This window comes from Carcharhinus amblyrhynchos, chromosome 25 (assembly GCF_965287045.1).
Source record: "Carcharhinus amblyrhynchos chromosome 25, sCarAmb.v2.hapA, whole genome shotgun sequence".
NCBI lineage: Eukaryota > Metazoa > Chordata > Chondrichthyes > Carcharhiniformes > Carcharhinidae > Carcharhinus > Carcharhinus amblyrhynchos.
Window position 1 is genome coordinate 18969208 of NC_137348.1, and position 25676 is coordinate 18994883.

Below are 25676 nucleotides of genomic sequence, written 5' to 3' on the forward strand. Positions count from 1 at the left end.
TATTAATGGCACTGTTGAAATTAGTTTAAAATGAGCAAAGCTGGGATGACCAAGAACACTCTCAGACTCCAGAATCTCATGTCAGGCACAAAGAAAAATTTACTCAGCTATGTTCAAAAAAGCAAAGAAAGGCAGAAGATGAAAAGATAGACTTATTCATTTACATTTATTTTATGCTACATTTTAAATACATGAATGTGTACACAATACAATTCCATTCACTGTGAAACAAGCGACCATTTTTCAGTTCAACCCAAATGATTTGATTCTCAATTTTGCTTTGTATTTCCACTTGTCTTTCATTTCCCTATATTTGCAAGAAACACATATCAATTCAATTCTTCAACCAGCCACTGGGAGATAAGCAAGGTTGACTGATGCTAGCTCTGAATTTCCCTAACAAAAAACCTAGTCTCTGCTCTGCTCTCCACTCCTCCCCAGCCATAAGACTGAAAGAAGGAACACATTAACTGCAGAATATCACAATACTAACTATGTAGCACACAGCATATTAAGAACTACAATTCTAATGACCTGCAAATGGGAGGCTATTGAAAAACTGTTTCATCAACTAACCAGTTTCACCAATCTTGATTAAATTTTGAGTGTAGGGAGAGTAACCCTTCAATAGTGTCCTCTATTTTACCTGTTGCTGATAGACTGATAGACTGCTTTGACAAATTTACCAGCCTTTGTGAATATATGTTGATCTCCAATGACACTGCTCATAAAGAAAAATGACAGATATTTTGGGCGGGATGTTCTTCCCCATTTACAGCACATTTCAAGGTGGCGGGAGGCAGTGTGCCCCTCACTGGCAGCAAGATCTCATGGTCCCACTATTGTCAATGGGGTCTCCCATTGAACATAACCCTCACCACTGGGAAACCAGAGGTGTGGGTGTGCTGTTAGTGGGACTGTAAAATCCCACCAGCATAAACGGCAGCAAGATTTTGGCAATTGATTTAAACTGGAAGACGAAAGAAATGGAGATTAAAATGAAGAAAAGGTTTGCTTATGATAAATGTCAGGTGGATAATACAACTGAGAATCAAGCTGGACATAGAAAGTCAAAGAGGAATTGAAAAGCAAAGAGTATGAAATGAGACTGGCAGCTAACATAAAGGGGAATCCAAAAGTCTATAAATAATATGTAACTTATATAAAAGTAAAAATATACGAGAAGTTGAAGTGCAGCCAATTAGGCACCAAAAGCAGGATTTATACATGGTGACAGGGTGCATTACTGAGGTATTAAATGAATACTTTGCATTTGTTTTACGAAGGAAGAAGATGCTGCTCTGGTCATTGTGAAAGAAGAGGTGATTCAGATACTTGAAGGGTTTAAAATTGATACCAGTCAGGCATCTCAAAGTTGATAAGGTACAAAGAGCAGATGAGATGCATCCAAGGATACTGAGGGAGGTGAAAGTGGAAATTGTAGAGGCAGTATCCCTTAGAGACTGGATGCCAGCAGATTGGAGAAATACAAGTGTTACAAAATTCAAAAAAAGGTTTAAAAATAAGCTCAACAATCATAAGCCAGTCAGTTTAACTTGGTGGCGGGGTAGCTTCTAGAAACAATTACTCGGCAAAATTAACAGTTGTTTGGGCAAATGCAAGTTAATTAAAGAAAGCCAGCAATTAGTTATTATGAGAAAATCATATTCAACTAACTTGCTGGAGGATTTTTGATGAGGTTAACAGGGAGAATTGGAGAGGGAAATGCAGCTGATGTAGTGTACGTGAACATCCTAAAGTTTGATTAAAGTTAAAATTTGATGAAGTGCCACACAACAGACTTGTGATCAAAGTTAGAGATCAGTGAATAAAAGGAAAAGAGCAACATGGGTACAAAAATTGGCTGAGTGACAGGAAACAGACAGCAGTTTGTGAATGTTTTTCAGACTGTTGAAACGATTATAGTGGAGTGCCCAGGGATTGGTGTTCAGATCCCTGCTCTTCCTGAAATATACCAGTGACCTCGACCTTGTTCCAGAGGGCACAATTTCAAAATCTGTGGAAGATGCAAAACTTGCAAGTGTTGGGAACTGTGAAGAAGATAATCATAGAGACATAGAGGTTTACAGCATGGAAGCAGGCCCTTCGGCCCAACTTGTCCATGCCACCTTTTTTTCAAAAACCCCTAAGCTAATCACAATTGCCCGCATTTGGCCCATATCCCTCTGTACCCATGTAACTATCTAAATGCTTTTTAAAGGATAAAATTGTACCCACCTCTACTATTACCTCTGGCAGCTTGTTCCAGAATCTCACTACCCTCTATGTGAAAAAATTGCCCCTCTGGACTCTTTTGTAGCTCTCCCCTCTCACCTTAAAACAATGCCCTCTAGTTTTGGATTCCCCTACCTTTGGGAAAAGATATTGACTATCTACCCAATCTATGCCCCTCATTATTTTATAAACCTCTATAAGGTTGTCCCACAGCCTCCTACGCTCCAGAGAAAAAAGTCCCAGTCTATTCAGCCTCTCCTTATAACTCAATCCATCAAGTCCCAGCAGCATCCTAGTAAATCTTTTCTGCACTCTTTCTAGTTTAATAATATCCTTTCTATAATAGGGTGACCAGAATTGCACACAGTATTCCAAGTATGACCTTACCACAGTCTGGTACAACTTCAAGAAGACATCCCAACTCCTGTAATCAATGTTCTGGCCAAAGAAACCAAGCATGCCAAATGCCTTCTTCACCACTCTGTCCACCTGCGACTCCATTTTCAAGGAGCTATGAATATTTACCCCTCGAGCACTTTGTTCTGTAACTCTCCCCAACACCCTATCATTAACTGAGTAATTCCTGCCCTAGTTCAATCTAACAAAATGCATCACATTGCATTTGTCTCAATTAAACACCACCTGCCATTTGTCAGCCCACTGGCCCAATTGATCAAGATCCCGATGCAACTGGAGATAACTTTTCTTCACTGTCCACTATGCCACCAATCTCGGTGTCATCTGCAAACTTACTAACCATGCTCCCTATATTCTCATCCAAATCATTAATATAAATGACAAATAACAGTGGGCCCAGCACCGATCCCTGAGGTACACCGCTGGGCACAGGCCTCCAGTTTGAAAAACAACTCTCAGAACTTCAGAAGAACAGAGACTAATCACTGGAATGGGCAAAGGGTAGATAAAATTTAATGCAGAGATATGTGAAGTGATTCATTTTGGTAAGAAGAACATAGGCAGATAATATAAAGGGCACAATTCTAAAAGGGGAGCAGAGGTATTTTGGTGTATATGATTGAATAGGTGTATAAATCACTGAAGGTGGCAAAACATATTGAGAGAGTGGTTAATAAAGCAAACAGCACCCCTGGCTTTATTAATAGGGTCTTAAGAGTACAAAAGCAAGGACACTGAACTTGTATAAAATACTGGTTCAATTTCAATTGGAGTATTGTATCCAGTTCTGTGTGTCAGATTTTACAAAGGTTGTGAAGGCATTATAGAGGGTGCATAAAAGGAACACAAATATGGTTCCAGGGATGAGGAATCTTAATTATGTAAATAAAATGGAGAAGTTGGGATTAGTTTCCTTGAAGGAGAGAATGTTGAGAAGAATTTTAATAAAAGTCATTCAAAATAACTTGGGGTCTGGACAAAGTAGGTGGTGGAAAAACACTCATTGGTGGAAGAAACGAGAACCAGAGGAGACAGGTTTAAGGTAAAAGGCATGACAAACCAAATGGTCTTCCTCACCACTATAACCATTCTGTGAATTACTTTGTTATACTTACATTTCAATTTCATAGGCAGAATATATGACAACTGATCCAGGGTTGACTCTACCCTCTACCATGCAGATTTCAAAATTCTCTTGGATATGAGGTACATTGCAAAACAGAAGGCAAGTTAACATGTCAATCTAGTAAAACAAATATTTTCTGCACATATTAAGGTGTTATCTTCTCTATTGTTACTTTTGCTCTTAGTTTTTATCCTCCCTAAATATTCATTATTGTTTTGGTATAAGATTTGTTTTTAGAACGCTGCTTATTGTCTTTGGCAACACTCATTCCCTTGTATCTTTCTGTTTTAGCAAGTTCCTATATTCCTCCAGCAACTGTACCTCATTTAACCCTGTCACCTTTGAATTGGCTTTATTTTTCTCCTTTCACTTTAATTGGCCTATTCATCCATTTGGTGAAAGCTTCTGTAAACAATGCTAGTTTTCTTAGGTCTTTTTTGCATCCAAAAGGTATTCCATTTTTCATCAGCTGAGGGATCAGTTCAGTTCAGTAATACCTCCCCGTTATTTTTATTGAGTTTGCCACCATACCTTGAAGTTTCCTTTTTACAATCAGATTTGTTTTGTCCTTAATATTTAATTATGTTGATAATTACATCTTGAAATGTTGTTATATTATGATCACTAGCTCCAGTGAAGTTTCACCCTATAAGAATGCTAGCCCTATCATTTGTAAAAAAAACTAGGTCCAAAGGTCTCCAAGAAACTGGTTCAAAAAGCAATTCTGTACCTCATCAGTCGATTTTATTGCCTAGCTTCCATTAATGAATCCCTGGTTTATGCTGGATTGTTTGAAGGCACTCATCCTTACAAGAATCTTATCTTTATTCATCCTTCTTGTCTCATTATTTAATAGGAAATCATCTTCCCATTCTGCTCAGGAGATCGACAACAGACTACAATATAGCCCATTTCTCCTTCATCAAATTGGGTTACCAAAAAACAATCCTCATTAGCTATCAATCCAATATCACTTGATCAGTACCACAAGCTTCCTAATCAATTGTCCAAAATTCTAACTGCGAACTCTCTACCACTTCCAAAGGCAGAAATGCCAGATGTTATAAACCTCAGATCTGCACTAGTCATCTACTTTAGCATTACTGACCTTTCTTTGCAGCAATTCCCATATTATTTACAGTCAGGAAGTCACTTTCCTAACCAATATCTAATCCTTTGATAAGCCAACTCAGGGACTATACCAATAACACCCATTGCTATGTGGACTGGATACTGTAATTCTGCACATGCTACCATGTATATTTCCCTAATCTTTCAAGAGACAAATTGATTGATATATGCTTGACCTCATCTCATTAATATATTAATCACTGAAGTTTTAATGAGTTGGTTTATTTTATAACCAAACAAGCGCACAAAGTAACACTTCTTCCTACTTTAGTCTACTATATTCCTCCTAACAATGATGATAAAATACCAGACCTGCTCACAGACTAAATAAAATTTTCTGAACCAATGACTGGTACAAACCTAGCCGGTACTACTTCATGGAAATCATGCTAACTCTGTGCACGTCGCCCTTATCAAATCTTTCAGATTGATTTTCTTTTGAGAGCAGAAAAGAAAGATAAGTACTTAGCCTCTGTGTACAGTCAATTAAACTAGCTACATCGGATCCACCTTACACAAGATTTTGTTGTTCTGTGGATTTTACACCCAACAAGCTCCATTTAGCTTATACAGAAATTTCAATGTAAATTACACCGTATTTTTCATTGGCAAAATGTCACAAATTTTAAAAGGTAACATCAGAGAATAGTCTTCTCTTTCAGTTTCTAGGTAATATATTTAAACCTACTTAGCCTACTGGACACAACACTTATCACTGTATCACAATGGTTGGCAAATAAGAAATTGATGGTTACAAAGTTTTCCCAAAACATATTTAAAAATATACTCACAGGGCTTGAGTTCTACAGCATGCTAACACATTTTCCATTTACCGATGTGACCTTGGCTTTAATCCAATCCACAATGGGTGAAAGTCTTCGTCTTTTGTTGGTTATCAGAATTGCAAGAAAAATAGAATCTGGCTGTCTCAATTAAGTGCTTAATGGGTTCAGGGCCACAATACGAAGCTGCACAAAATTTGACACAAGTTGGCACTAAAATGGACATATTACTTGCTCAGTAATTATATTGCAGAATGGTGCCAGTGCTGTGGAATCTATTCCATTTATTTGATAGAACAAATTCTACAGTCTTAAAAGTACCATTAAAAATAACTATACTAGTTCATGCAAAGGATTTTTGCTCTGGAATTCTGAATTGCAGAGCAATTACATTAGGCAAGGGAAAGAAATGAAGGAATAATATGCACAAGAAAAAGAACAAAATCACAGATAATGTAAATTAGGTAATAGAAAAAGGAAAAATTAAACCAATCAGGAGTAACATTGAAACACTGTATGTTAATTGCAAACTGAAGAGAATGTGCATCAGAAATTAACATGAATAATTCAGACCAGGATTGCAGATCACTGGGGCAGTACTTAATACCTTCTACTATGGCAAGTTTGGTGTAGCAGCATTTAATCAGGAACTCTGACACTTTTCTGCCTCTGATTAAGATCACGGCAGTAAGGTCCATGGATAGCCTTCCACCCTACCAATAGAGGCCTGTAAGTAGGCAATTAATGCCCGAAGACCTCATCCCACCGCCCCTCGTGTCAGTCCAGCAGGTGATGGGGGACACGTCATGCAGGAAGAATGACACGCGAACTTATATGGAAGAGTCCTTCATTCAAAGGATTAAGGGACCTGGCAGCAGGAAAGGAAGGACACTTACTGCTGATCCCCCACAACACAACCACCACCTTCCTGCCATCACTCACTTGTGGCCTGGGGTCCAGTGACAATACTAGCCTCAGGTGAGTGTTATCATACTGGGTGATGCCACTTGCTTCCCAGTGGTACTATCATTCAATACAGCTGCAAGTCTCTGACTGGCTGGCAGCTCTTGGTGGGCAGGACTTCCAACCCGGGATCGATCCCAGGAGAAAGCCCACCAATGGCCTCTCAAATTCCTGAGCGGCACATGATGCTTTGGATTTTCCTAAAAGATGTGATACACGGCTCTCATCAACTCTCCAGCCAGTGAACAAGGCTACATGTCCTTCCACTAAATTCGTCCCACTAAGGAGTTGGGCATTGTTTCCTTGGCTCTGATAGATCAGTCAACATAAGGGAAAATTTATAATGCAGTTAATTAGACATACGCTGTCAAGGATTAAAAGAAGGATATCAGAAAGTGATACAGTGGGGAAGGATGCAAGAACAATTCTTAAGACGTACTCAGAACACCATTAAAATAAAATTAAATGGAGTCAGGGAGACAAACAGTTGTGACCGAAATCAGGTGATCCAGTTACTTCTTTACTTTATTATTAGAAGCCCAGAAATCTCTGCAGCCAGTTAAGACTTCCATTTCTACTCACCAGCAACATTAACAAGAACATGCATTTGTATACCATTGTGCACATCAGAAAGAAATCTCAGAATACTTCACAGAATGTGGAAAAATATGAATACACTCCACAAGCTGGAAGATCATGTAGAATGGAATCATGTTTAAACTGTAGGTGAAAAGAAAAGTTTGAAAGAAATGTGCTCTCCACATGGCACGTCCCATGATGATGACGCTGTTAAATGAGTGCTAACTGCCCACTTAAGGGTCTCAATTGAGGTTGGGTAGTAAGGCTGTCCATGAGGCTTCCTGCCACAGATTTCATCAGGGTGGAAGTGGGATGGTGACGGGGTCCCCACTAGCTACCCTCCTACCCAATTAAAGGCCCATGCCACTACCAAACTCCCCACAAGGGAAGGCATTCTGCCCGAAGTTGCTAACAAAATGTCATCGATCTGAAAATTTCTGTCCTCAGACCGTACCTAGCCTGCTGAGTATTTCCAATATTTTCTCTTCTTAATCAGGAACTACATCATTTTGGTTGTGCATTAGCACAAAAACACTCCCAAAGATTTCCCCTGGTTGGTGTTTCTAGGTAAAACACAAACACATTATTTTTACATGACTAGTGTAAAACTTCAAGAATGTACTTCTAAACTCACTACATGCAATGCCCAGTGTAGTTCCTCCTCCCTTACTTGGGTTAAGTGAAAAGAACTTCATTCTACATTGGGCCATGTTAAAAATGACCTGGAAGTGCTTAATGCTGACACTCAATTTGACACATCAGAAAAATATTATTGGCAGCAATGATGGGGTGTGTGGGAGCACATAAACCATGATTTATTTTCTCCCCTTCTCACAATGCGGTTACTCTGCTTAGAGTATGGAAGAATCTAGGATATAAAAGTTCTCCAATGTTTATCCATAAATGGCTGATGGAGACTTTTTTTACGACAATGGATCGAAAGAGCAGGGGGACACAGGCAAATGAAAACATTGGTATAGAACATGAATAGGCAAACAGGAGGTAACAGTGTACATTGGGAAAATGGGAGACAACAGCAGTCAGCGGTGAAATGGGAGTCACAGAGTACTGAGTGGGCTAGATAGGAGATACATGGAGAGGATGTTAAGACAAAACGATGAAAGCTTGGCTGACTCAGAAGCCATAGGGGAACAATGATGTACTTTTTCCTTACTACATGTTTACTAGTGATCATATGATGAAGCCGTGGGACAATAGTTTAATAGAAAGCAGGTATGATGGGGAGAAATGAGAGCAAACACTCCTGATTCACCATGACCATGCCATAGCAGATTTATTAATAGATAACCCATTTATTTCCATTTTGCCTAGCTATTTATATTTTAGAATAAAAACCTGTCAAGAATTGTAAATTATCAATGAAACATAAAATGTTTAGTAATGTTTATCGATCCTGCTAGCACTGCACACAATGTAACAGAGAACATGTTTTTAAATCTGTCTCTACTGTCATGTGTTGCTTTTCTTTTCTCTCTCCCTTCTGATTCTGCATTTCCATGTCTTCTACAGAAGCTCAGTAAATAGGAGCAGGACTAGGCCATACAGCCTTCCTTGACTGCTCCACTATTCAATAAGGTCAGGGCTGATCTTCTCTCTCTACTCCCCACCCTATCCATATACTTCTTTATTTACTTAGTGTCTAAAAATCTATCAACTTGTCTTAAATATGATCAACAAATGTACATCCACAGCACCCTGAAAGACTCACAACCCTATTAAATAAATTTCTCCTCATCTCAATCCAGAATGACAGCTCCCTTATCCCTCAGACTATGCCCCTTTCCAGCCAAGGGAAACTGCCTCTTAAAATCCATCCTCTAAAGCCCTCCAAGAATCTTTTATGTTTCAAAATCATTCTGCTACACTCCAAACAGCATAGGCCCATTTAAATCAACCTCTCCTCATAGGACAACAACCTCATCCCTGGAATTAATCTAGTGAACCTTTGTTGCACCCTCTCTCAGGCAAATGGTTCCTTCCTTGGATAAGAGACCAGAAGTGTTTGGTTTCCATGTTTTTTGGCACGTTTGGTTTCATTGGTCAGAACAATGAATACAGGGGTTGAGACGTCTTGTTGAAGTTGTACAAAACATTGGTAAGGCCACATTGGAATACAGTGTGCAGTTTCTGATCACCCTATTATAGAAAGGATATTATTAAACTAGAAAGAATGCAGAAAAGATTTACTAGGATGCTACCAGGATTTGATGGATTGAGTTATAAGGAGAGGCTGAATAGTTGGGACTTTTTTCTCTGGAGCGCAGGAGGCTGAGGGGTGACCTATAATGAGATGCATAGACAAGGTAGATAGTCAATATCTTTTCCCAAAGGTAGGGGAGTCTAATACTAGAGGGCATAGATTTAAGGTGAGAGGGGAGGGATACAGAAGTGTCCAGAGGGGCAACTTTTTCACACAGAGGGTAGTGAGTGTATGGAACAAGCTGCCAGAGGTAGTAGGAGAAGCGGGTACAATTTTATCTTTTAAAAAGCATTGACATGGATATGATAGGTATAGAGGGATATGGGCCAACTGTGGGCAATTGGGATTAGTTTAGGGAATTTAAAAAAAAGGGCGGCATGGGCACATTGGGCCGAAGGGCCAGCTTCCATGCTGTAAGCTTCTATGACTCTGTAACACAACACTGCCTGTAATCACTATCCTAACAGCAATCTCCAAGTGAGAAGGACAAAGCCAGCCAACAGATCACCATCCTGGGCAGAGTCCCGAAATCAACCCCATATCCTCCAGCCGGAGCCCATCCAACCCCCCAGGTCCCTTGAGCGACCCATCCCTCTACAGCCTGGCAGCGGCAGAGAGGCACATGAGCACAACCCCCACCAAGAGTCCATGGCACTTGGTCCATGCTTGTTAGGACCAGGGGAGATTGTAGACCGCCAAACTTCCTGCTGGAGGCGTGGGAGCAAACAGGGAGGCCGGAGCATCCAGCTTCAAACTGGTAATTAGATTGAAACGATTTCAAATCAGTATTCATCAGGTTCCCACCCACTCTGGGCAAGAACTTGATCGGGGCAGGTGCAGGGGCCAGGAGGCTCTCAATGGGTTTGACACCCGTCCAGAATCCTGGTTTTGCCTTCATGCCCAATTCAACAAGCCCAGCTGCAGCTAGCAACCCCAGAAGTTTGCCCTCATGATGTTCATGGGTTCCTTTTACCTAATGCCAATTACATCCTAAAGAAATTGAATTGTCAAACACAATTTCCCTTTCATAAATCTACATTGATTTTATCTCATGATTGTATCATTTTCAAGGTTTCCTTTTACCAATTCCTTAATAATGGATTCCACCATTTTCCTGATGATTGATGCTAGGCTAATTGGTCTGTAATTCACCATTTTCTTTCTTTTCTGGTTTTATATTTGCCATCTTCTGATCCAATGAAACTGTTCCAGAATTTAGGGAATTTTGGAAGTTCACAACCAGTGCATCCACAACCTCTGCAACCACTTTTTTTAGAACTTCAGGACGTAGGCCATCAGCTCCTGGGGATCTGCTGGTTTTCAGTCCTACCATTTATTTCAGTATTTTGCTATTACTAATAATTTTCAGTTCCCCATTCGCATTAGCTGCTTACACCGAAAACCTAATTCATTTGTTACAGTTCAACTGTGTTGTTAATACGGGTTGACTCAAGTCGGACGCGGTGGGCTTGAGGAAGAGTTCTTGGAATGCTGTCGGGATAGTTTCCTTGAACAGTATGTAACGGAACCTACGAGGGAGCGAGTTATCTTAGATCCAGTACTGTGTAACAAGGCAGGTGGAATTAGGGATCTTCTTGTGAGGGATCCTCTTGGGACGAGTGATCATAGTATGGTTGAATTTCTGATGCAGTTGGAGGATGAGAAAGTAGGGTCCCAAACCAGTGTCCTCTGTTTGAACAGAGGGGAGTATGACAAGATGAGAGCAGAATTGACTAATGTAGATTGGGGGCGCAGACTGGTTGGTAGGGCAGCTGAGGAACAGTGGAGGATTTTTAAGGAGATCTTTTTCGGTACTCAGCAGAAATATATTCCAATGGTAAAGAAGGACTGTAAGAAAAGGGATAACCAGCTATGGTTATCGAAGGAAATAAAGGAGAGTATTAAATTAAAAGCCGATGCGTTCAGAGCGGCTATAAATAGTGGGGAATTAGAAGATTGGGAAAGATTTAAAAAAAAAGAATGACTAAGAAAGCAATAAAGAAAGGACAGATAGAGTATGGAGCTAAACTAGCCCTAAATATAAAAAATGATAGTAAAAGTTTTTACAAATATATAAAGAAGAGGCTGGCTAGTGAATGTTGGACCCTTGGAGGACAAGGGGGGGTTGTGGCGGTGGATAACGAGGAAATGGCTGAGACTTCAAATAAGGTTTTTGTGTCGGTCTTCATGGAGGAGGACACAAATAGCTTACTGAATAATAAAGATAGAAGGATGGTAGGAGATGAGGCCCTTCATACAATTACTGTCACTAGAGAGGTAGTGCTTGATAGACTAACGGGACTGAAGGTAGACAAGTACCCGGGACCAGATGGAATGCACCCCAGGGTTCTGAAAGAAATGGCAGAAGTAATAACGGATGCCTTAGTTAATTATTTATCAAAATTCGCTGGACTCTGGGCAAGTGCCGGAGGAAAACAGCTAACGTTACGCCGCTGTTTAAAAAAGGTAGCAGACAAAAGGCAGGGAATTATAGGCCGGTTAGTTTAACGTCCGCAGTTGGAAAAATGCTAGAATCCATCATCAAAGAAGAAATAGCAAGACACCTAGAAAAGAACGGTTTGATCAAGCAGATGCAGCTCAGATTCGTGAAGGGGAAGTCGTGTTTAACGAATTTATTGGATTTGTATGAAGATGTGACTAGTGTGGTAGACAGAGGGGAACCGGTGGATGTGGCGTTTTTAGATTTCCAGAAGGCATTCGATAAGTTGCCTCACGAAAGGTTGCTGCAGAAGGTTAGGATGCAAGGAGTTGGAGCTAAAGTGTTAGCGTGGATTGAGGATTGGTTATCTAACAGGAAGCAGAGAGTTGGAATCAATGGGTGCTTTTCTGGTTGGCAGTTGGTGATTAGTGGAGTGCTGCAGGGATTGGCGCTGGGGCCTCAACTGTTTACCCTTTACATAGACGATCTGCAGGAGGGGGCTGAGTGTAGGGTAACAAAATTTGCTGATGACACGAAAATGAGTGGAAAAGCAAATTGCGTGGAGGGCGCAGAAAGTGTGCAGAGAGATCTGGATAGGCTGAGCGAGTGGGTGAGGACCTGGCAGATGGGGTATAACGTATAAGCAAATGTGAGGTTATCCACTTTGGTAGAAATAATAGTAGGAGGGATTATTATTTAAAGGGTGAAAAGCTGAAGCATGCTACAGTGCAGAGGGACCTGGGGGTCCTTATGCACAAATTGCAAAAATGCAGTCTGCAGGTGATCAAGAAGGCGAATGGAATGTTGGCCTTTATAGCGAGGGGGATAGAATACAAAAGCAGGGAGATCTTGCTGCAACTGTACAGGGCACTGGTGAGGCCGCAGCTGGAGTACTGTGTGCAGTTTTGGTGGCCATATTTGCGAAAGGATATATTGGACTTGGAGGGAGTACAGAGAAGGTTCACCAGGCTGATACCGGAGATGAGGGGGTTAGCTTATGAAGAGAGATTGAATAGACTGGGTCTATACTCAATGGAGTTTAGAAGGCTGACGGGAGATCTTATAGAGACTTACAAGATAATGAAGGGGCTAGATAGGGTAGAGGTACAGAGATTCTTCCCGCTTAGAAAATAAAGCAGAACTAGAGGGCACAGCCTCAAAATAGAGAGGGGGGGGGGACCGCAGTTTAGAACAGAGTTGAGGGGGAACTTCTTCACTCAAAGGATGGTGAATCTGTGGAATTCTCTGCCCATTGAAGTGGTGGAGGCTACCTTGTTGAATATATTTAAGTCACAGGTAGATAGATTTCTGATAGGCAAGGGAATTAAGGGTTATGGGGAGAAAGCGGGAAAGTGGAACTGATCCACTTCAGATCAGCCATGATTTTATTGAATGGCGGGGCAGGCTCGAAGGGCTAGATGGCCTACTCCTGCTCCTATTTCTTATGTTCTTATGTTAAATAAAGTTTGTTTCGATAAAAGCTTCCTAGTGTGTCAATAAAATCACACCTGGAGAGAAACACCTTACCCTCACACTAGTGCCAAATTAGAAAAACTGTTGGGATCTAGTCGAGTTTCATAACATACTTCATTCCCTCTTATCCTACCTTCTGATGTGTTTGCTTTCGAGATGTTTTTCTTTTTAAAGAAGCTAAATTATAATGAGGCAAGAAACTGGCAATTTGTCAGTCTGTTTTTCTCACTGACCCAATCAGAAATGTTCACAAATTAAATATGTTTTTCCAATTATAAATTAGCACTGACCTTTTCTCACCATCAATAAGATACTGGTGAGATAGTTCAGTTAATTTTAAAATCTAATGGGTGTTTTTGAGAAATAACGTAGTATTAAAAGAAGCAATACTTCTTTTCTTCACTATACCTCTGACCTCAGACTCTCTCTTGCAACTTAGTCTATCTTTCTTTCACCTTGTAAAGTGTAAAACATGACAAAACTGCATATAATTAGAAATCATGTTTCCCTCATGCATGTACATATGCACAGTCCCATGAAACTTATTTTAGATTTTCTTAAAATAAGTTTAAGCAGACACTGCTATAAGCTAAAGAAAGAACATACTCCTACTACAGATGGTTGAACAGAGCTGATGCATTGTGGGAGACTAAATAAAGGGCATATGCACAAATTGGACAATCCAAATTTAACTTGATGTCACAGCTTTAGATAAAAATATCACCTTCAAATTCAAGCTTTAGGGAGAAACTTTTAATGAGGACATTAAAATACAGGAAGGACAAATTGATAAATGTGTTTTTTGTTGTCATGTATTCAGTAAGTTTTAAGTCTTTCATTTTGGCAATAACCATATTTTGGATTTACTGAGTGGAAAATGGTGGATGAGAAAACATTTCAGAAAACATGTTGAAAGAATTCTGGGAATACTGGACAACTTATGCCTCAGAATGAAGAGTCTATCCAGCTGTTTTTCATTATAATTGTGGATATTGGAACTTATAATAAAACAGTGCATCACATTTGTGACAACGGGAAGTCAAATAATGAAGGAAGTGCAAACAGACAAGTTTTTTTTAAACATATCATACATTAAATCTTCTTACTAACCATACTTCCTCTAATATTTCTGTAACTTCCTGTGTCACATTTTTAGACTGGAAAACCCAATGTCAACATGTCAATTTTCACCATCACAGTTTGCTGATGAACCAATTGTAGTCAATTTAAAAACATTTGCCCGCCATCATGCTATTTCATCAGTAGTCAAAGTGCCAATGCCCAAACTGAGGTCTTAATTAATTGTATTTTATTTAATTTTTATAATAATGTAATTATATTTGTCTCTTAAGTTGTTTTGTGCCATCTGCTATATTCATTCTAATTTTTACTTGAAGATCTCAGTTTCCCCAAAAAGCTGGTGTAATGACTCAGGAAGCCCGACTGGAAAAGAACATTGTTTATTACAGAATGTAAAGTAAAATCGCTACCAGTGTGCGCACACACTAACCCCTGCCTGGGACTACAATTCAGCAGGCCCAGTCCTGGGCCTGCCTTATAAAAGTCTCAGGTAATGAGTTCCAGCTGGACAGGCCACTGTCCATCACCAGAAGAACTCATACTCAATGCACCCTGCAGGGAGATCAATCAAGGATTCCCCATGGACCTCATGGGGGTTTTAAGTTGATGTTTCTGGGCCAAATTAAGTTTAAATTTTGAAATGATTAAAAGTCCAATTGTCACCTGTCCTTTAGTACTAGAAATAGAGTTTAAATATTCTCATTACTAATGGTTGAGGGAGTTGGAGAAAGAGAGGGAAAGCAAAAGACTGACATAGATAGATACTGAAGAAACAATCACAGATCACTAAATACATGTTTGCAGAGATCTCCTATAAATCAATACTGCTAGACATGATATCTTCCACCCCAACTAAGTACTGTAAGCTCATGTGATTTATACCCCTCCACACCCAACCCCTCCCCAACCCTCGCCCTTTCTCTTTCCGCTGCAACACCAGTAATCCATCAGAATATCAAACCCTTTGTCACATATATCCCAGTTCTATTAGACTTCACATTTCCTTTTCATATTCTCTAAATCACAAGATACTCTTTCCATAAACATACCACACCAATAAGTCATCAAATCCCAAAATTCCACCACAAAGGTGTCAAACATCAGTGCTCCCATTCCAGGTCTGCTCAACTCCAGGACACCGCCACCCCCCCCCACCCCTAATCCCATTGCTACCAAAACACAGGACAATTCCTTAAGCATCTATGGTTCACCACCTTCCCCAATACTGCTAAATACTCCATACCTCCAAATGGTGTTTCTTGCACAGCAACCGGTTGTGTATCCTTAGCTTTTAAAATGATATGGTATAGAAGCCAAATACACAATTAGTAGGAACTATATGGTAAATAAAATCTGTGATTGAATTATAAATTCTTACTACTATCCACACTTTCAACCTATTCAAATGTAAATTCCAATGTCTGTACTGAAATTGGAAACTGTTTATGTAAGACTATTGTTCGGTAATTCCACCTCATGCCAGTAAAAGCACTGTGTGTGCACTTTCAACAGGAATATATAATTGTCAAAGGAGACAGTTTACGTAGACAGGCTCCACTTTAAAGAAACTTATAATAGAAATATGTAAGTGTCAAAAATGGGGACGGAATAAGGTCATGTACCAGGTTTCAATTATGGCCCACCCTCTAATCCTGCTTTACCTAATAATTATATTTGAGATTTGCCTCCGATCCTATTATGGGTGATTTACTGGCATTTACATACATTTATAATTTTCACAAAATAATGCTCAGAATTCAATCCTCAAAACAAAGTTAAAATTTCACAACAGAATTTAGTAGAAATGAAAACAAACTCAGCAAATCAGGCAGTATCTATAGAGAAACAAGAGTTAACTTTTGAGATTATCATCCTGCCTGAGCTGCTGAGTACTTCCAGAGTTCTCAGTTTTTATTTCAGATTTCCAGCAGCTGCAGTGTGTTGCTTTTGTTTTAATACAAATGAAATTCAATTTATTCAGTCACTGATTTTACACAAATCATTAGTTCTGATGTTATCATTCCATTGGATAAACATTGCTGTTGTTATAAAACACAATATCCTCAATCTCACCATAAGCCACACCAAGGAGGTTCTACTGGCACACTGTTAGAAAAACAGCTGCTTTATCATTAGTTTAAATTAAGACTAAATGTTATGACTGAAAAACTGAGCTTTACACATAAGCATTAACCAACTTGGCCTGTATTGGTTTTCACTGTTAAAACAATTAACCGTACAGAAAAATATTTTCCAGTTTTCTAATTTATCTATTAATGTTAAACTGATAGCCTTTTTGTTTGTTCCATTTGGCTTTCCAGAATATTTTTCCTCCTTCAATTTTTCTCTTTGCACTTTTCAGGTCGGTGATTCAAACTGGTGTACAATTCTACTAGGAACAAAAACCTTCTGCTAACTTGAAAATTGGCCATTTTCCAAGTGCGCCTAATCACATTTTCACCTTAAAAACACAAACACAGAGCATCAGGGTCACAAGATAGTGACCAGAAGAAAAAACACATGACTGACATAATCGTGATAGCCTGCAAAATCTGAGGTAAATTGTAGTAATTTAGTGCTCCCCACCTGAGATCAGCTAATACAAGGGTTCAAAATGCATAGAGGCAACAGACAAATCTGGCCTCAAAAGCTGCAAAAAGCCCAAGAAAAGAGGGAACCTGGAATCTCTGCAAATTACATACCTATCTGAGCCTTCTGTTGTTCTAATCCTTGTAAAACCCAACTCCTCTCAAATACGTTCTCTTCTTTGGGCAGAAGTTCCATCACAATTGCAGAGAAAGTTGGGGGGGTGTATTTTTCAGGTCTACAATTAAATTCAAGGAGAGAGCTGGAGATGCACACTGACCTGCACTCTATTGCCGTTGTTATGATGAGTTTGTGCAGTGGGAACGCAAGATGGGAATGGGGCACACTGACCATACTTCCTCTAATATTTCTGTAACTTCCTGTGTTACATTTTTAGACTGGAAAACCCAATGTCAACATGTCAACTTTCACCATCACAGTTTGCTGATGAACCAATTGTATTCAATTTAAAAAATTTTGCCCGCCATCATGCTATTTCATCAGTAGTCAAAGCACCAATGCCCAAACTGAGGTCTTAATTAATTATATTTTACTTACATTTTATAATAATGTAATTATATTTGTCTCTTAAGTTGTTTTGTGCCATCTGCTATGCCTCCGGGCACCCCTTTCCCTCAAGATGTCAGACCAGGGCCTTGGACACCCGAAGGGAGGAGGAGCAGCAGCTGGACATCCCTGGCTCTTCCACTCAAAGCTCTCAGAGGTTGCCTGCTCCTTCTGAATCCTGAGTCTGTGACCCCTTCAACTTCATCCTGTCACCATATGCTGGGACCCTCCAGACTTAAGCTCTCCAGAGGACAAGTGTCAAAATCATCAAAGGCAACAGGGCAAACAACTTCACAGGTTGCCGCCACCGTTGCTGCGTATGTCAGGGCACCATTTACAAGAACTAGTAGGCCACATAAAATCAAGAAATTCTGATCACAAACAGTTGCACAGATGAATGTTGTTACGATATTATCTGCAAATGTATTCACTCTCACTGAATAAATGTCTACTTTCGTCTTTTAGCATCATTGTACGTGTTTCACAAAGCCACCCACCCCACAATCTAGCTGCATGAAGCCAGAACACATGATTCTGGAGGGAAAAGTATCTTTGGCAGGGCCTTTTATAGCCTTGTGCAAGCCCTCTGACACGCAGGCGGAGCCTTCAGCCATCACATTCATCTCACTATTCCCAGCTTTTCCAATGCTGTCTGCTTCCAGCTACCTAGCTGAGCCGACCTGCATCATTACACATGCACTGACTGAACTCCTATGTAGCACTTGTGCCCATCCAACACAAGGCTCTACTCACTTTCAATTTTGTAAAAATGGTTGATGTCAGCTTCTCAACTCAGCACCTCAATCATTTCCTCTCCTCCAGTCACCCAAGTCCTTTCTGCTTTACTGTCCCCCAGCATCACTTCAATCTCCCCACCATTATACTGCAGCCCAAACCGTTTTCCTTCTTGAATATCCAGCTGAACATGCACATTCACTACCTTCCTAAACATCTCACACTGACCTTGCAGACCTCCTCCTTCCCGCCCCATCTTCACTTCCCATTTCTGTGTTTACTTCCGTGTCCCCCTCAACAACGCATGTTGCTCCTTCTACCAATACCGTCACATCCTCATTTTCTCACCCTCTCAGGCCCATTATTCCAACCATCTCCTCCTATCACGTGCATCTTGCATTCACTCCCCAGGAGGAAGTAATTGATTCCACAAATCCCTCTCTTGCACATTCACCTGGATATTCCATTATTTGATTTATTGTTGTCAGATGGATTAGTATACAATGAAAAATATTGTTTCTTGCACGCTATACAAAGCATACCATTCATCAAGAAGGAAACAAGACAGTGCAGGATGTAGTGTTACAGTTATAGCTAGGATGTAGAGAAAGATCAATTCAATGCAGGATAGGTTCATTCAAAAATCTGATGGCAGCAGGGAAGAAGCTGTTCTTGTGTTGGTTGGTACGTGACTTCAGGCTTTTGTATCTTCTTCCCGAAAGAAGAAGGTAGAAGAGAGAATGTTTGGGGTATGTGGGGTCCTTAATTATGCTGGCTGCTTTGCAGGGGCAGCAGTAAGTGTAGACAGGTTCAATGGACGGGAGGCTGATTTGCGTGATGGATTGGGCTACATTCACGACTTTTTGTAGTTTCTCATTTCTTGGGCAGAGCAGGAGCCATACCAAGCTATGATACAACCAGAAAGAATGCTTTCTATGGTGCACCTGTAAAAGTTGGTGAGAGTCGTAGCTGACATGCCAAATTTCCTTAGTCTGCTGAGAAAGTAGGGGTGTTCATGGGCTTTCTTAAGTATAGTGTCAGTAAGGAGGGACCAGGACAGGTTATTGGTGATCTGGATATCTAAAAGTTTGAAGCTCTCGACATTTTCTACTTCGTCTCTCCCCCTTACATCTTCCCCTCCAAAATCCCTCCTTCTGCAGATTTCTTCCTGTCTCCAAACTCACTCCCTTACACCTTTCTTCGCACCCCCAAACACCTACCTTTCTACTTGCACCATTCTCCCCATTACATCTTCTGCCCTCAGACTTTCCTTCTCCCTGACACCTACAGCACCCTCCCCAGCTTTACCCCGCCTCCTGACCGACACCTTTGTTCCTGTCCTCCCCAAGACCTTCCTCTTCCACTCACATGTAAACCCTCCTCAACCCCCAACTTCACTGCATCAGTACCAATCCATGGCCGTGCCTGAAGTTCCAAGAAATCTGAAGCATCAGTGAACACCATAGAAGATAGTGCGAGCCTATGACAAAGTCCCTGAAGTTGCATGAAGATTCAAAGTATCAGTGAAGTTGCAGCTTCTGTGTGGAAACATCTCACCACCTGAGGGTTGCTTCGCAGCAGAGCCATGTGCATGAGAACCCACCCACCACACGATGCACATATTCCTCCGGGATCCGGTAGCTGTCTTTTCTAGCATTTTCTTTTCCTTAGACGTCCACGATCTGAACAAAGCCCTACAGGTAATTCCGAATATTTGCATGTCACATTAGGCCAGACATATTCTGGACTGGCATGTTTACCCACTGGCATAATGGAGAATCAAGCACAGGGGGTAATTCCAATCAGCTTTCGTTTGCATCACATTGGCAGAATACAAATCAGTTTCATGCCAGCCTCCAGCGTGATCCCCAATCTGCCACGGTGGACAGCATCTCTCCCATGCTAACAGCTCTAGCTCCTGCAATTACAGGTTCTCTCTCTTGCTCTTCCTGCTCCTCAAGAGATGTAATCTATGACAGGAGGATCAGCAAAGCTGGGAGAGAGGGAACCTGTGTTTGGAGAAGCTGGAACAGTAACTCTGGCCGGTCTTGCTGCTGCCATCACCAAATACTTTGAGAGAAGGCCACTCTGAACAGAAATGGCTACCACTGTTCGGCTTAGATAACTGAGAAAAATTAGGATAATATTTACAGAAGGGTTTGTGCTTGGTGTTTACACAGCTCGGGTTAGATAAACTAGGTAAATTAGCTATATTAAGCTCAGTATTTCTTTTAAATAACTGAATTTATACAGCATCTTTTCCTGCTTTTCAAAGCATACAGTATTTCCAGGACAGTGACTTCCAACATTACGTTTTGTGTAGATGATTGAATCCCTCATAATATTCTGCAGGAAGACTTTCAGTACACTCGAGTCCCTCCATATTTGTGCTCAACTCCACCACAACAGATAGAGGATTGATGCAGTATGGGAGAGATTAGAGACATTGGGCTGGGAAACGGACTTCAATCACGAGCAATACTCCTTGATTCTCGGGGCAGATTTCCAAACCACCTCCCCCTCCCCGATGGTGACTTATATTCCTCACCAATGCTATTACTGGAAAGCCCAGAAGATCCCACCAGCAGGAAAGGTTGGAGAATTCTGCCCTTATTTTTAATCCAAGAATCCATTGCACTTGAATTTTTAATCCAAGGAATCTAATCCTGCAAAAACTCAGTCACTCATTCATCCTTTTGAAAGGGGCATCAGATGGTGGGGATTAAAGGCCATGGACATTTTAGAGTTTCCATTTACCCAAGGCTGCAGAGTGGTCTTTCCTCCACACCAGCCCCTCAGCAATGTTCCAAACTTGCTTCAGTGGGGCAATGAGCACACAGCCAAAAGCAGATCCAAGGGGTTCAGGGTAAGCCTTAATAAAGGCAGCCAATCAAAAATTCATAGATGTTCATAGAACCCTACAGTGCAGAAAGAAGCCCTTCAAATCTGCACCGAACACAATCCCACCCAGGCCCTACACCCAGATCCCTACATATTATACCCACTATTCCCACTAACCTACACATCCCTGGACACTAAGGGGCAATTTCTTAGCATGGCCAATCAACCTAACCTGCACATCTTTGGACTGTGGGAGGAAACCGGAGTACCCAGAGGAAACCCAGACACGAAGAGAATGTGCAAACTCCACACAGACAGTGACCCGAGCCGGGAATCGAACACAGGACCCTGGAGCTGTGAAGCAGCAGTGCTAATCACTGTGCTACCGTGCCGCCCAATTCTGCTCTAGAAATATGCCTCTTTAGTACAGGACCCTGAAAACAGGATGTTACCACATCATTCAAATGATGTATTTGAAGATAAGAAAAAAAAATTAGATAATATGCATCTACATCAGTATTGGGGTCCAGTTTTAAGGATGCATAGCTAAGATAGGAGGCACGCTTTTGAATTAAATTCCCCTTTGTATGGGTCTCATGTAGTTTTGCCTCCTAATTTACAGCAAAGTACAAAGAACTGGATAAATATTCCATGGGGAAAGAGTAGGCAGGAGCGGGGACTAAGTTAATTGCTCTTTCTCAAAGAGCTGGCACAGGCATAATGAGCCAAATGGTCTTTTGTGCCATAGAATTCTATGATTTCCAAGACTTCCAATGTCCATTGTAAAAAGTATGGCATTAAGGGGTACAGTCACTGCACTAACTACCTCTAAAAAGGGGTACATGTCGTCAATGTAAATTCTGTGCTTCTGTGCTAAGAGGTTCCAATCTATGTCTATTAAAGCACAGATAAGCATACGAGAAGATGCATTAGCGGAGAAAAATAATCACTGAAATGTGAAGGATATGTGAATTCAACCATTTGTTATCTGATGTTTAGCTTGGTGCTGCAGAATTAATTTGTGTGTACTCCCCTTGTTGCACAGTTGGATCTTTGGAAGTCAGTATCCTGACGTGTTTGTCAGCACTCACTTTAAACAGAAGTATTGAGGGGAGCGAAACCTGAAATTGGCAGAATAAAACCAAAGAATGTTGGAGAATGCAAATTGCTTGCAATTATTTTTAAAAGGGTCTGCAGATGTGAGACTCATTCCCAATAAATAATTATATTGTGCCAAATAGTTTTAATTTTCTTTTTAGAAATCGATTAGAGGAGATTTATTTATAACAAATTAACAACTTATTTTTAGATTCAAAGTTAAAAGATGTATAAATATTAACCAAATAGCCTCCAAAAATCAAAATGTAGCCCTCAAGAAAATGTTAAGACCATTTGAAAAGAAATTGTTTTGGCACCTGGTTAATACAGATCAAACCCAGGGTCTTACGAGCCTAAATGGCTCAGCACCACATCATACGGTACATTTCCTCACTGAGCCATCAAGAAAACTTTTGTTTAATATGTTTTAATCTCATAATGCAAGTTCACTGACCACTGACACAATACTTCACTGTACTTAAACTTATGGAGAATAATGGATGTCAGGAATCAAGTTACAATTCAGTAATTTCATCAAGGGATTCAGATACCGACATAAAATATAAGACTCACAGCCATCATGAGATTAAATACCCATTTTCAACTCACTGAAGTAATCTTTAAAAAGCAATATATGTTTTCCTTTGTGTGGTGTAATATCAGATCATATTTTGCATGTCATGAGTATGTATTGGCCAACTTTCACAAAACTGTGCTTAAGTATTGTGACATCAAGAAAAAGCCAGAAGAAAATTTTGTACAGCTTTGCAAGTTAGAAAGTGGTAACAGGTAAGAACAACTTTGTTCTGGAATGCCTCCATTGTTCCAACTGAAAGCTAAGAGTGGGCAGACATGGTTGACTGAATGGTTTAACGCATAATCCATGTACGCATTAAACATGTACGGTCACATCACTGTTTTTACCTGCTATATTTTCTTTGTATTTTTAAAACTTGTGAGTTTCATATATTTCTCTCATGAAAAATGCACTCACTCCTGCAACAGTCCAAATACCCTCTCAAGTACAGTAGTATTAAGCCATTCTATCAGGTTCATCGAAAGCCAATTTTTAGTAATTAAAGACGATATCTTTTAATAAAGCTCAACTAGGAAACATAATTCAAAAACTATCAAACCATACTAATCTTGCTATATTGTTTAAAATGATAGATCAGCCATTCCTGTACAGACATCTAGAGCATGAATGAAGCTTTACAATTTTCTTTTAATGCTGCTTTAATAAAAGCTGGCACCCAAAGTATAAACAAAAGATCCTGTAAGAGGAATGGTTGAATTATTAACTTCTGATTCGTCCCCTAAGTGTACCAAAGCTTTAACCATTTGTTTTCACTGGTCAAAACTGAGCAGTGTTTAAAAAAAACTTTTTTTTAATTTGTTAAAATATTTGTTAGCAAAGTAATTCAAACCAATAACATTTTACGATTTTTACGCCAAAACAAAATCACAAAAAGCAGCAAAAACTCTAAAAGATGCTTTTCTGACAAAGGTATAAATGCATAAAGCTTGGAAGAATTTTTGTGGTTTTTGTGTACATAGCTTTTGTTTCAAAGACAGTATGAGCAAACAACTTCTGCAATAATTAAAATACAGCAATGTAACTACAAGCAATAGAAGTTTACAGCTTTTTCTGGCAGTCATAAGAGATAACAGAGGAAAACTCCTGGGATGCAGTGCCTACCAGTGCTTCTCACACATCTGAACAGTATTGGTATATCTTTTAGCATCCTGAAATCAATCAGAGATTAGATAATGAAATATGCACAAGCCTTTTCCCAGAACCTTTGACAAATCACACACAATCCTAAATCTTCATAAATCACGATTAAAGACAAGGATATCATCACCAACACATATATCTTTTCTAGCCTGACCTGAAGACTAATGAGAAAAGCCCTGGACTATCTCCTCTGATTAATTAATTCAAAATGTCTGCTGTTATTCAAATGTGAGGCTGGTGTTATTTGAATAACACTTGACAGCAATGCCTGAAGATATAATCTCTGATTTGCAAATCTGCATCTGCACTGCTGTAATGGTTCCTATAACAGTGACCTTAGAAGATGCTTTTTTTTATGAAGTCAAGGCTGTTCTAGCTATCGGCACTTCAGGAAAAGAAAAAAGGAGGGGGAAAAGAAATCAGGTTGTAAAGCCCATTGTCCACAATGAAATAAATCAATCATGGTGACAGAAGTAGGGCTGAAATGAGAGTCTGAAGTGAACAAAATATTCATGTCAGCAAAACATCTGCTGTCAGGTTCTACTTTAAAATTTCACAAAAACATACAATGACAAATCATATTTTCTTTATTTGGTTACGACTGTAGTGAAAATTCTAACATTAAATGATTTTAGAATTATTTTGATAACTTACAGTACATATGATCATTGCAGAATTGCAGAGTATACTCCAAAGAAAGGAAGCAGTTTTTAATGCATAATTAGAGGTTGCGGTAAATTCTAGTCCTAGTTCAAAGAACAAGAACAGCAGTCCCCATATTAATTGTTGAGGCTATTATAAAGTATTTTAGTTTTGAATTCTGCAGAAACAAATGCTGGGTTAAATATAGAAGCACTTTCCCAAAAGGGTTTGCATTTCCATAACTTTTACCTACTTTTGGTTTAAAATTCCAAGTTATTAACACCAAGTAAAATCCTACAACGCACAGAAATGGCCATGATGCCCAAAATGACATATGCTCCAATTCAAAGTAAACTGTTTTTTTTCAAAAAGCTTGATTTAAAAATATGGTAACAAATTGTCATCTGAAACATCTCCAAATAGGATGTTGATAGCAGTCTGCTATCTGTTTTGGAAAAACAGTGATGCAACTGTCATGCTGGCAGTGCCAAGAATCATGACAGAATGGATTATTAATAAGTGACTTATCCAGAGAACTATATTAATTTATGTCTTCCTGTCTGGTTCAAAAGACAGTTCAACCTTCCCATGCTGGGGGAGGAAATCAAAACTGGGCACTGAATGAGTTTTTTTCAAATAAAACCACTAATGAAGAAAAACCATTTGCATTTACTCATGTTTTACTGAAAAATGAAACTTCTGTATCATATAACTGATGAGACTACTTATTACAAATGGCCTTCATAATTATCTAAAATTCTTCACAATAAAAAAAAAGCACCATTTGGAAAGATAACCATTTAAACTTAATTTACAGTAATTTCAACCAACAGAGAAAAACAACAGAAGAATGAAATAGCTGCAATGTACTGCATCTGACCTCCGCTTTCGGAAGAGAATAAACATAGCCTTCGCTTTTCAATCCCCATCAAACCAGAGTAAAAGGAGGGCCAGCATTCTCCTGCTCACAGCCATTAATCATAGCTTTCGCTGAGCAAGTGCGTATTAATTTCTGTCATCCC

At 39.8% G+C, this 25676-nt stretch overlaps 1 protein-coding gene across 5 annotated transcripts in view; it reads right to left on the reverse strand.

The window, feature by feature from the left end:
* pbx3b (pre-B-cell leukemia homeobox 3b) overlaps positions 1-25676 on the reverse strand; it is a 264092-nt gene that overhangs the window by 169817 nt on the left and 68599 nt on the right. The window contains exons 1-2 of one of the 5 annotated variants that reach the window (XM_080212206.1): positions 25535-25575; positions 23974-24020 (exon numbers count right to left, since the gene is read on the reverse strand). The exons of the other annotated variants lie outside the window; for them this stretch is intronic. Coding sequence (XP_080068332.1) covers positions 23974-24020; positions 25535-25560 — 73 coding nt within the window. The 5' untranslated portion in view covers positions 25561-25575. Of the gene's footprint in view, positions 1-23973; positions 24021-25534; positions 25576-25676 lie in introns of those variants that run through there. 5 annotated transcript variants of the gene reach the window in all.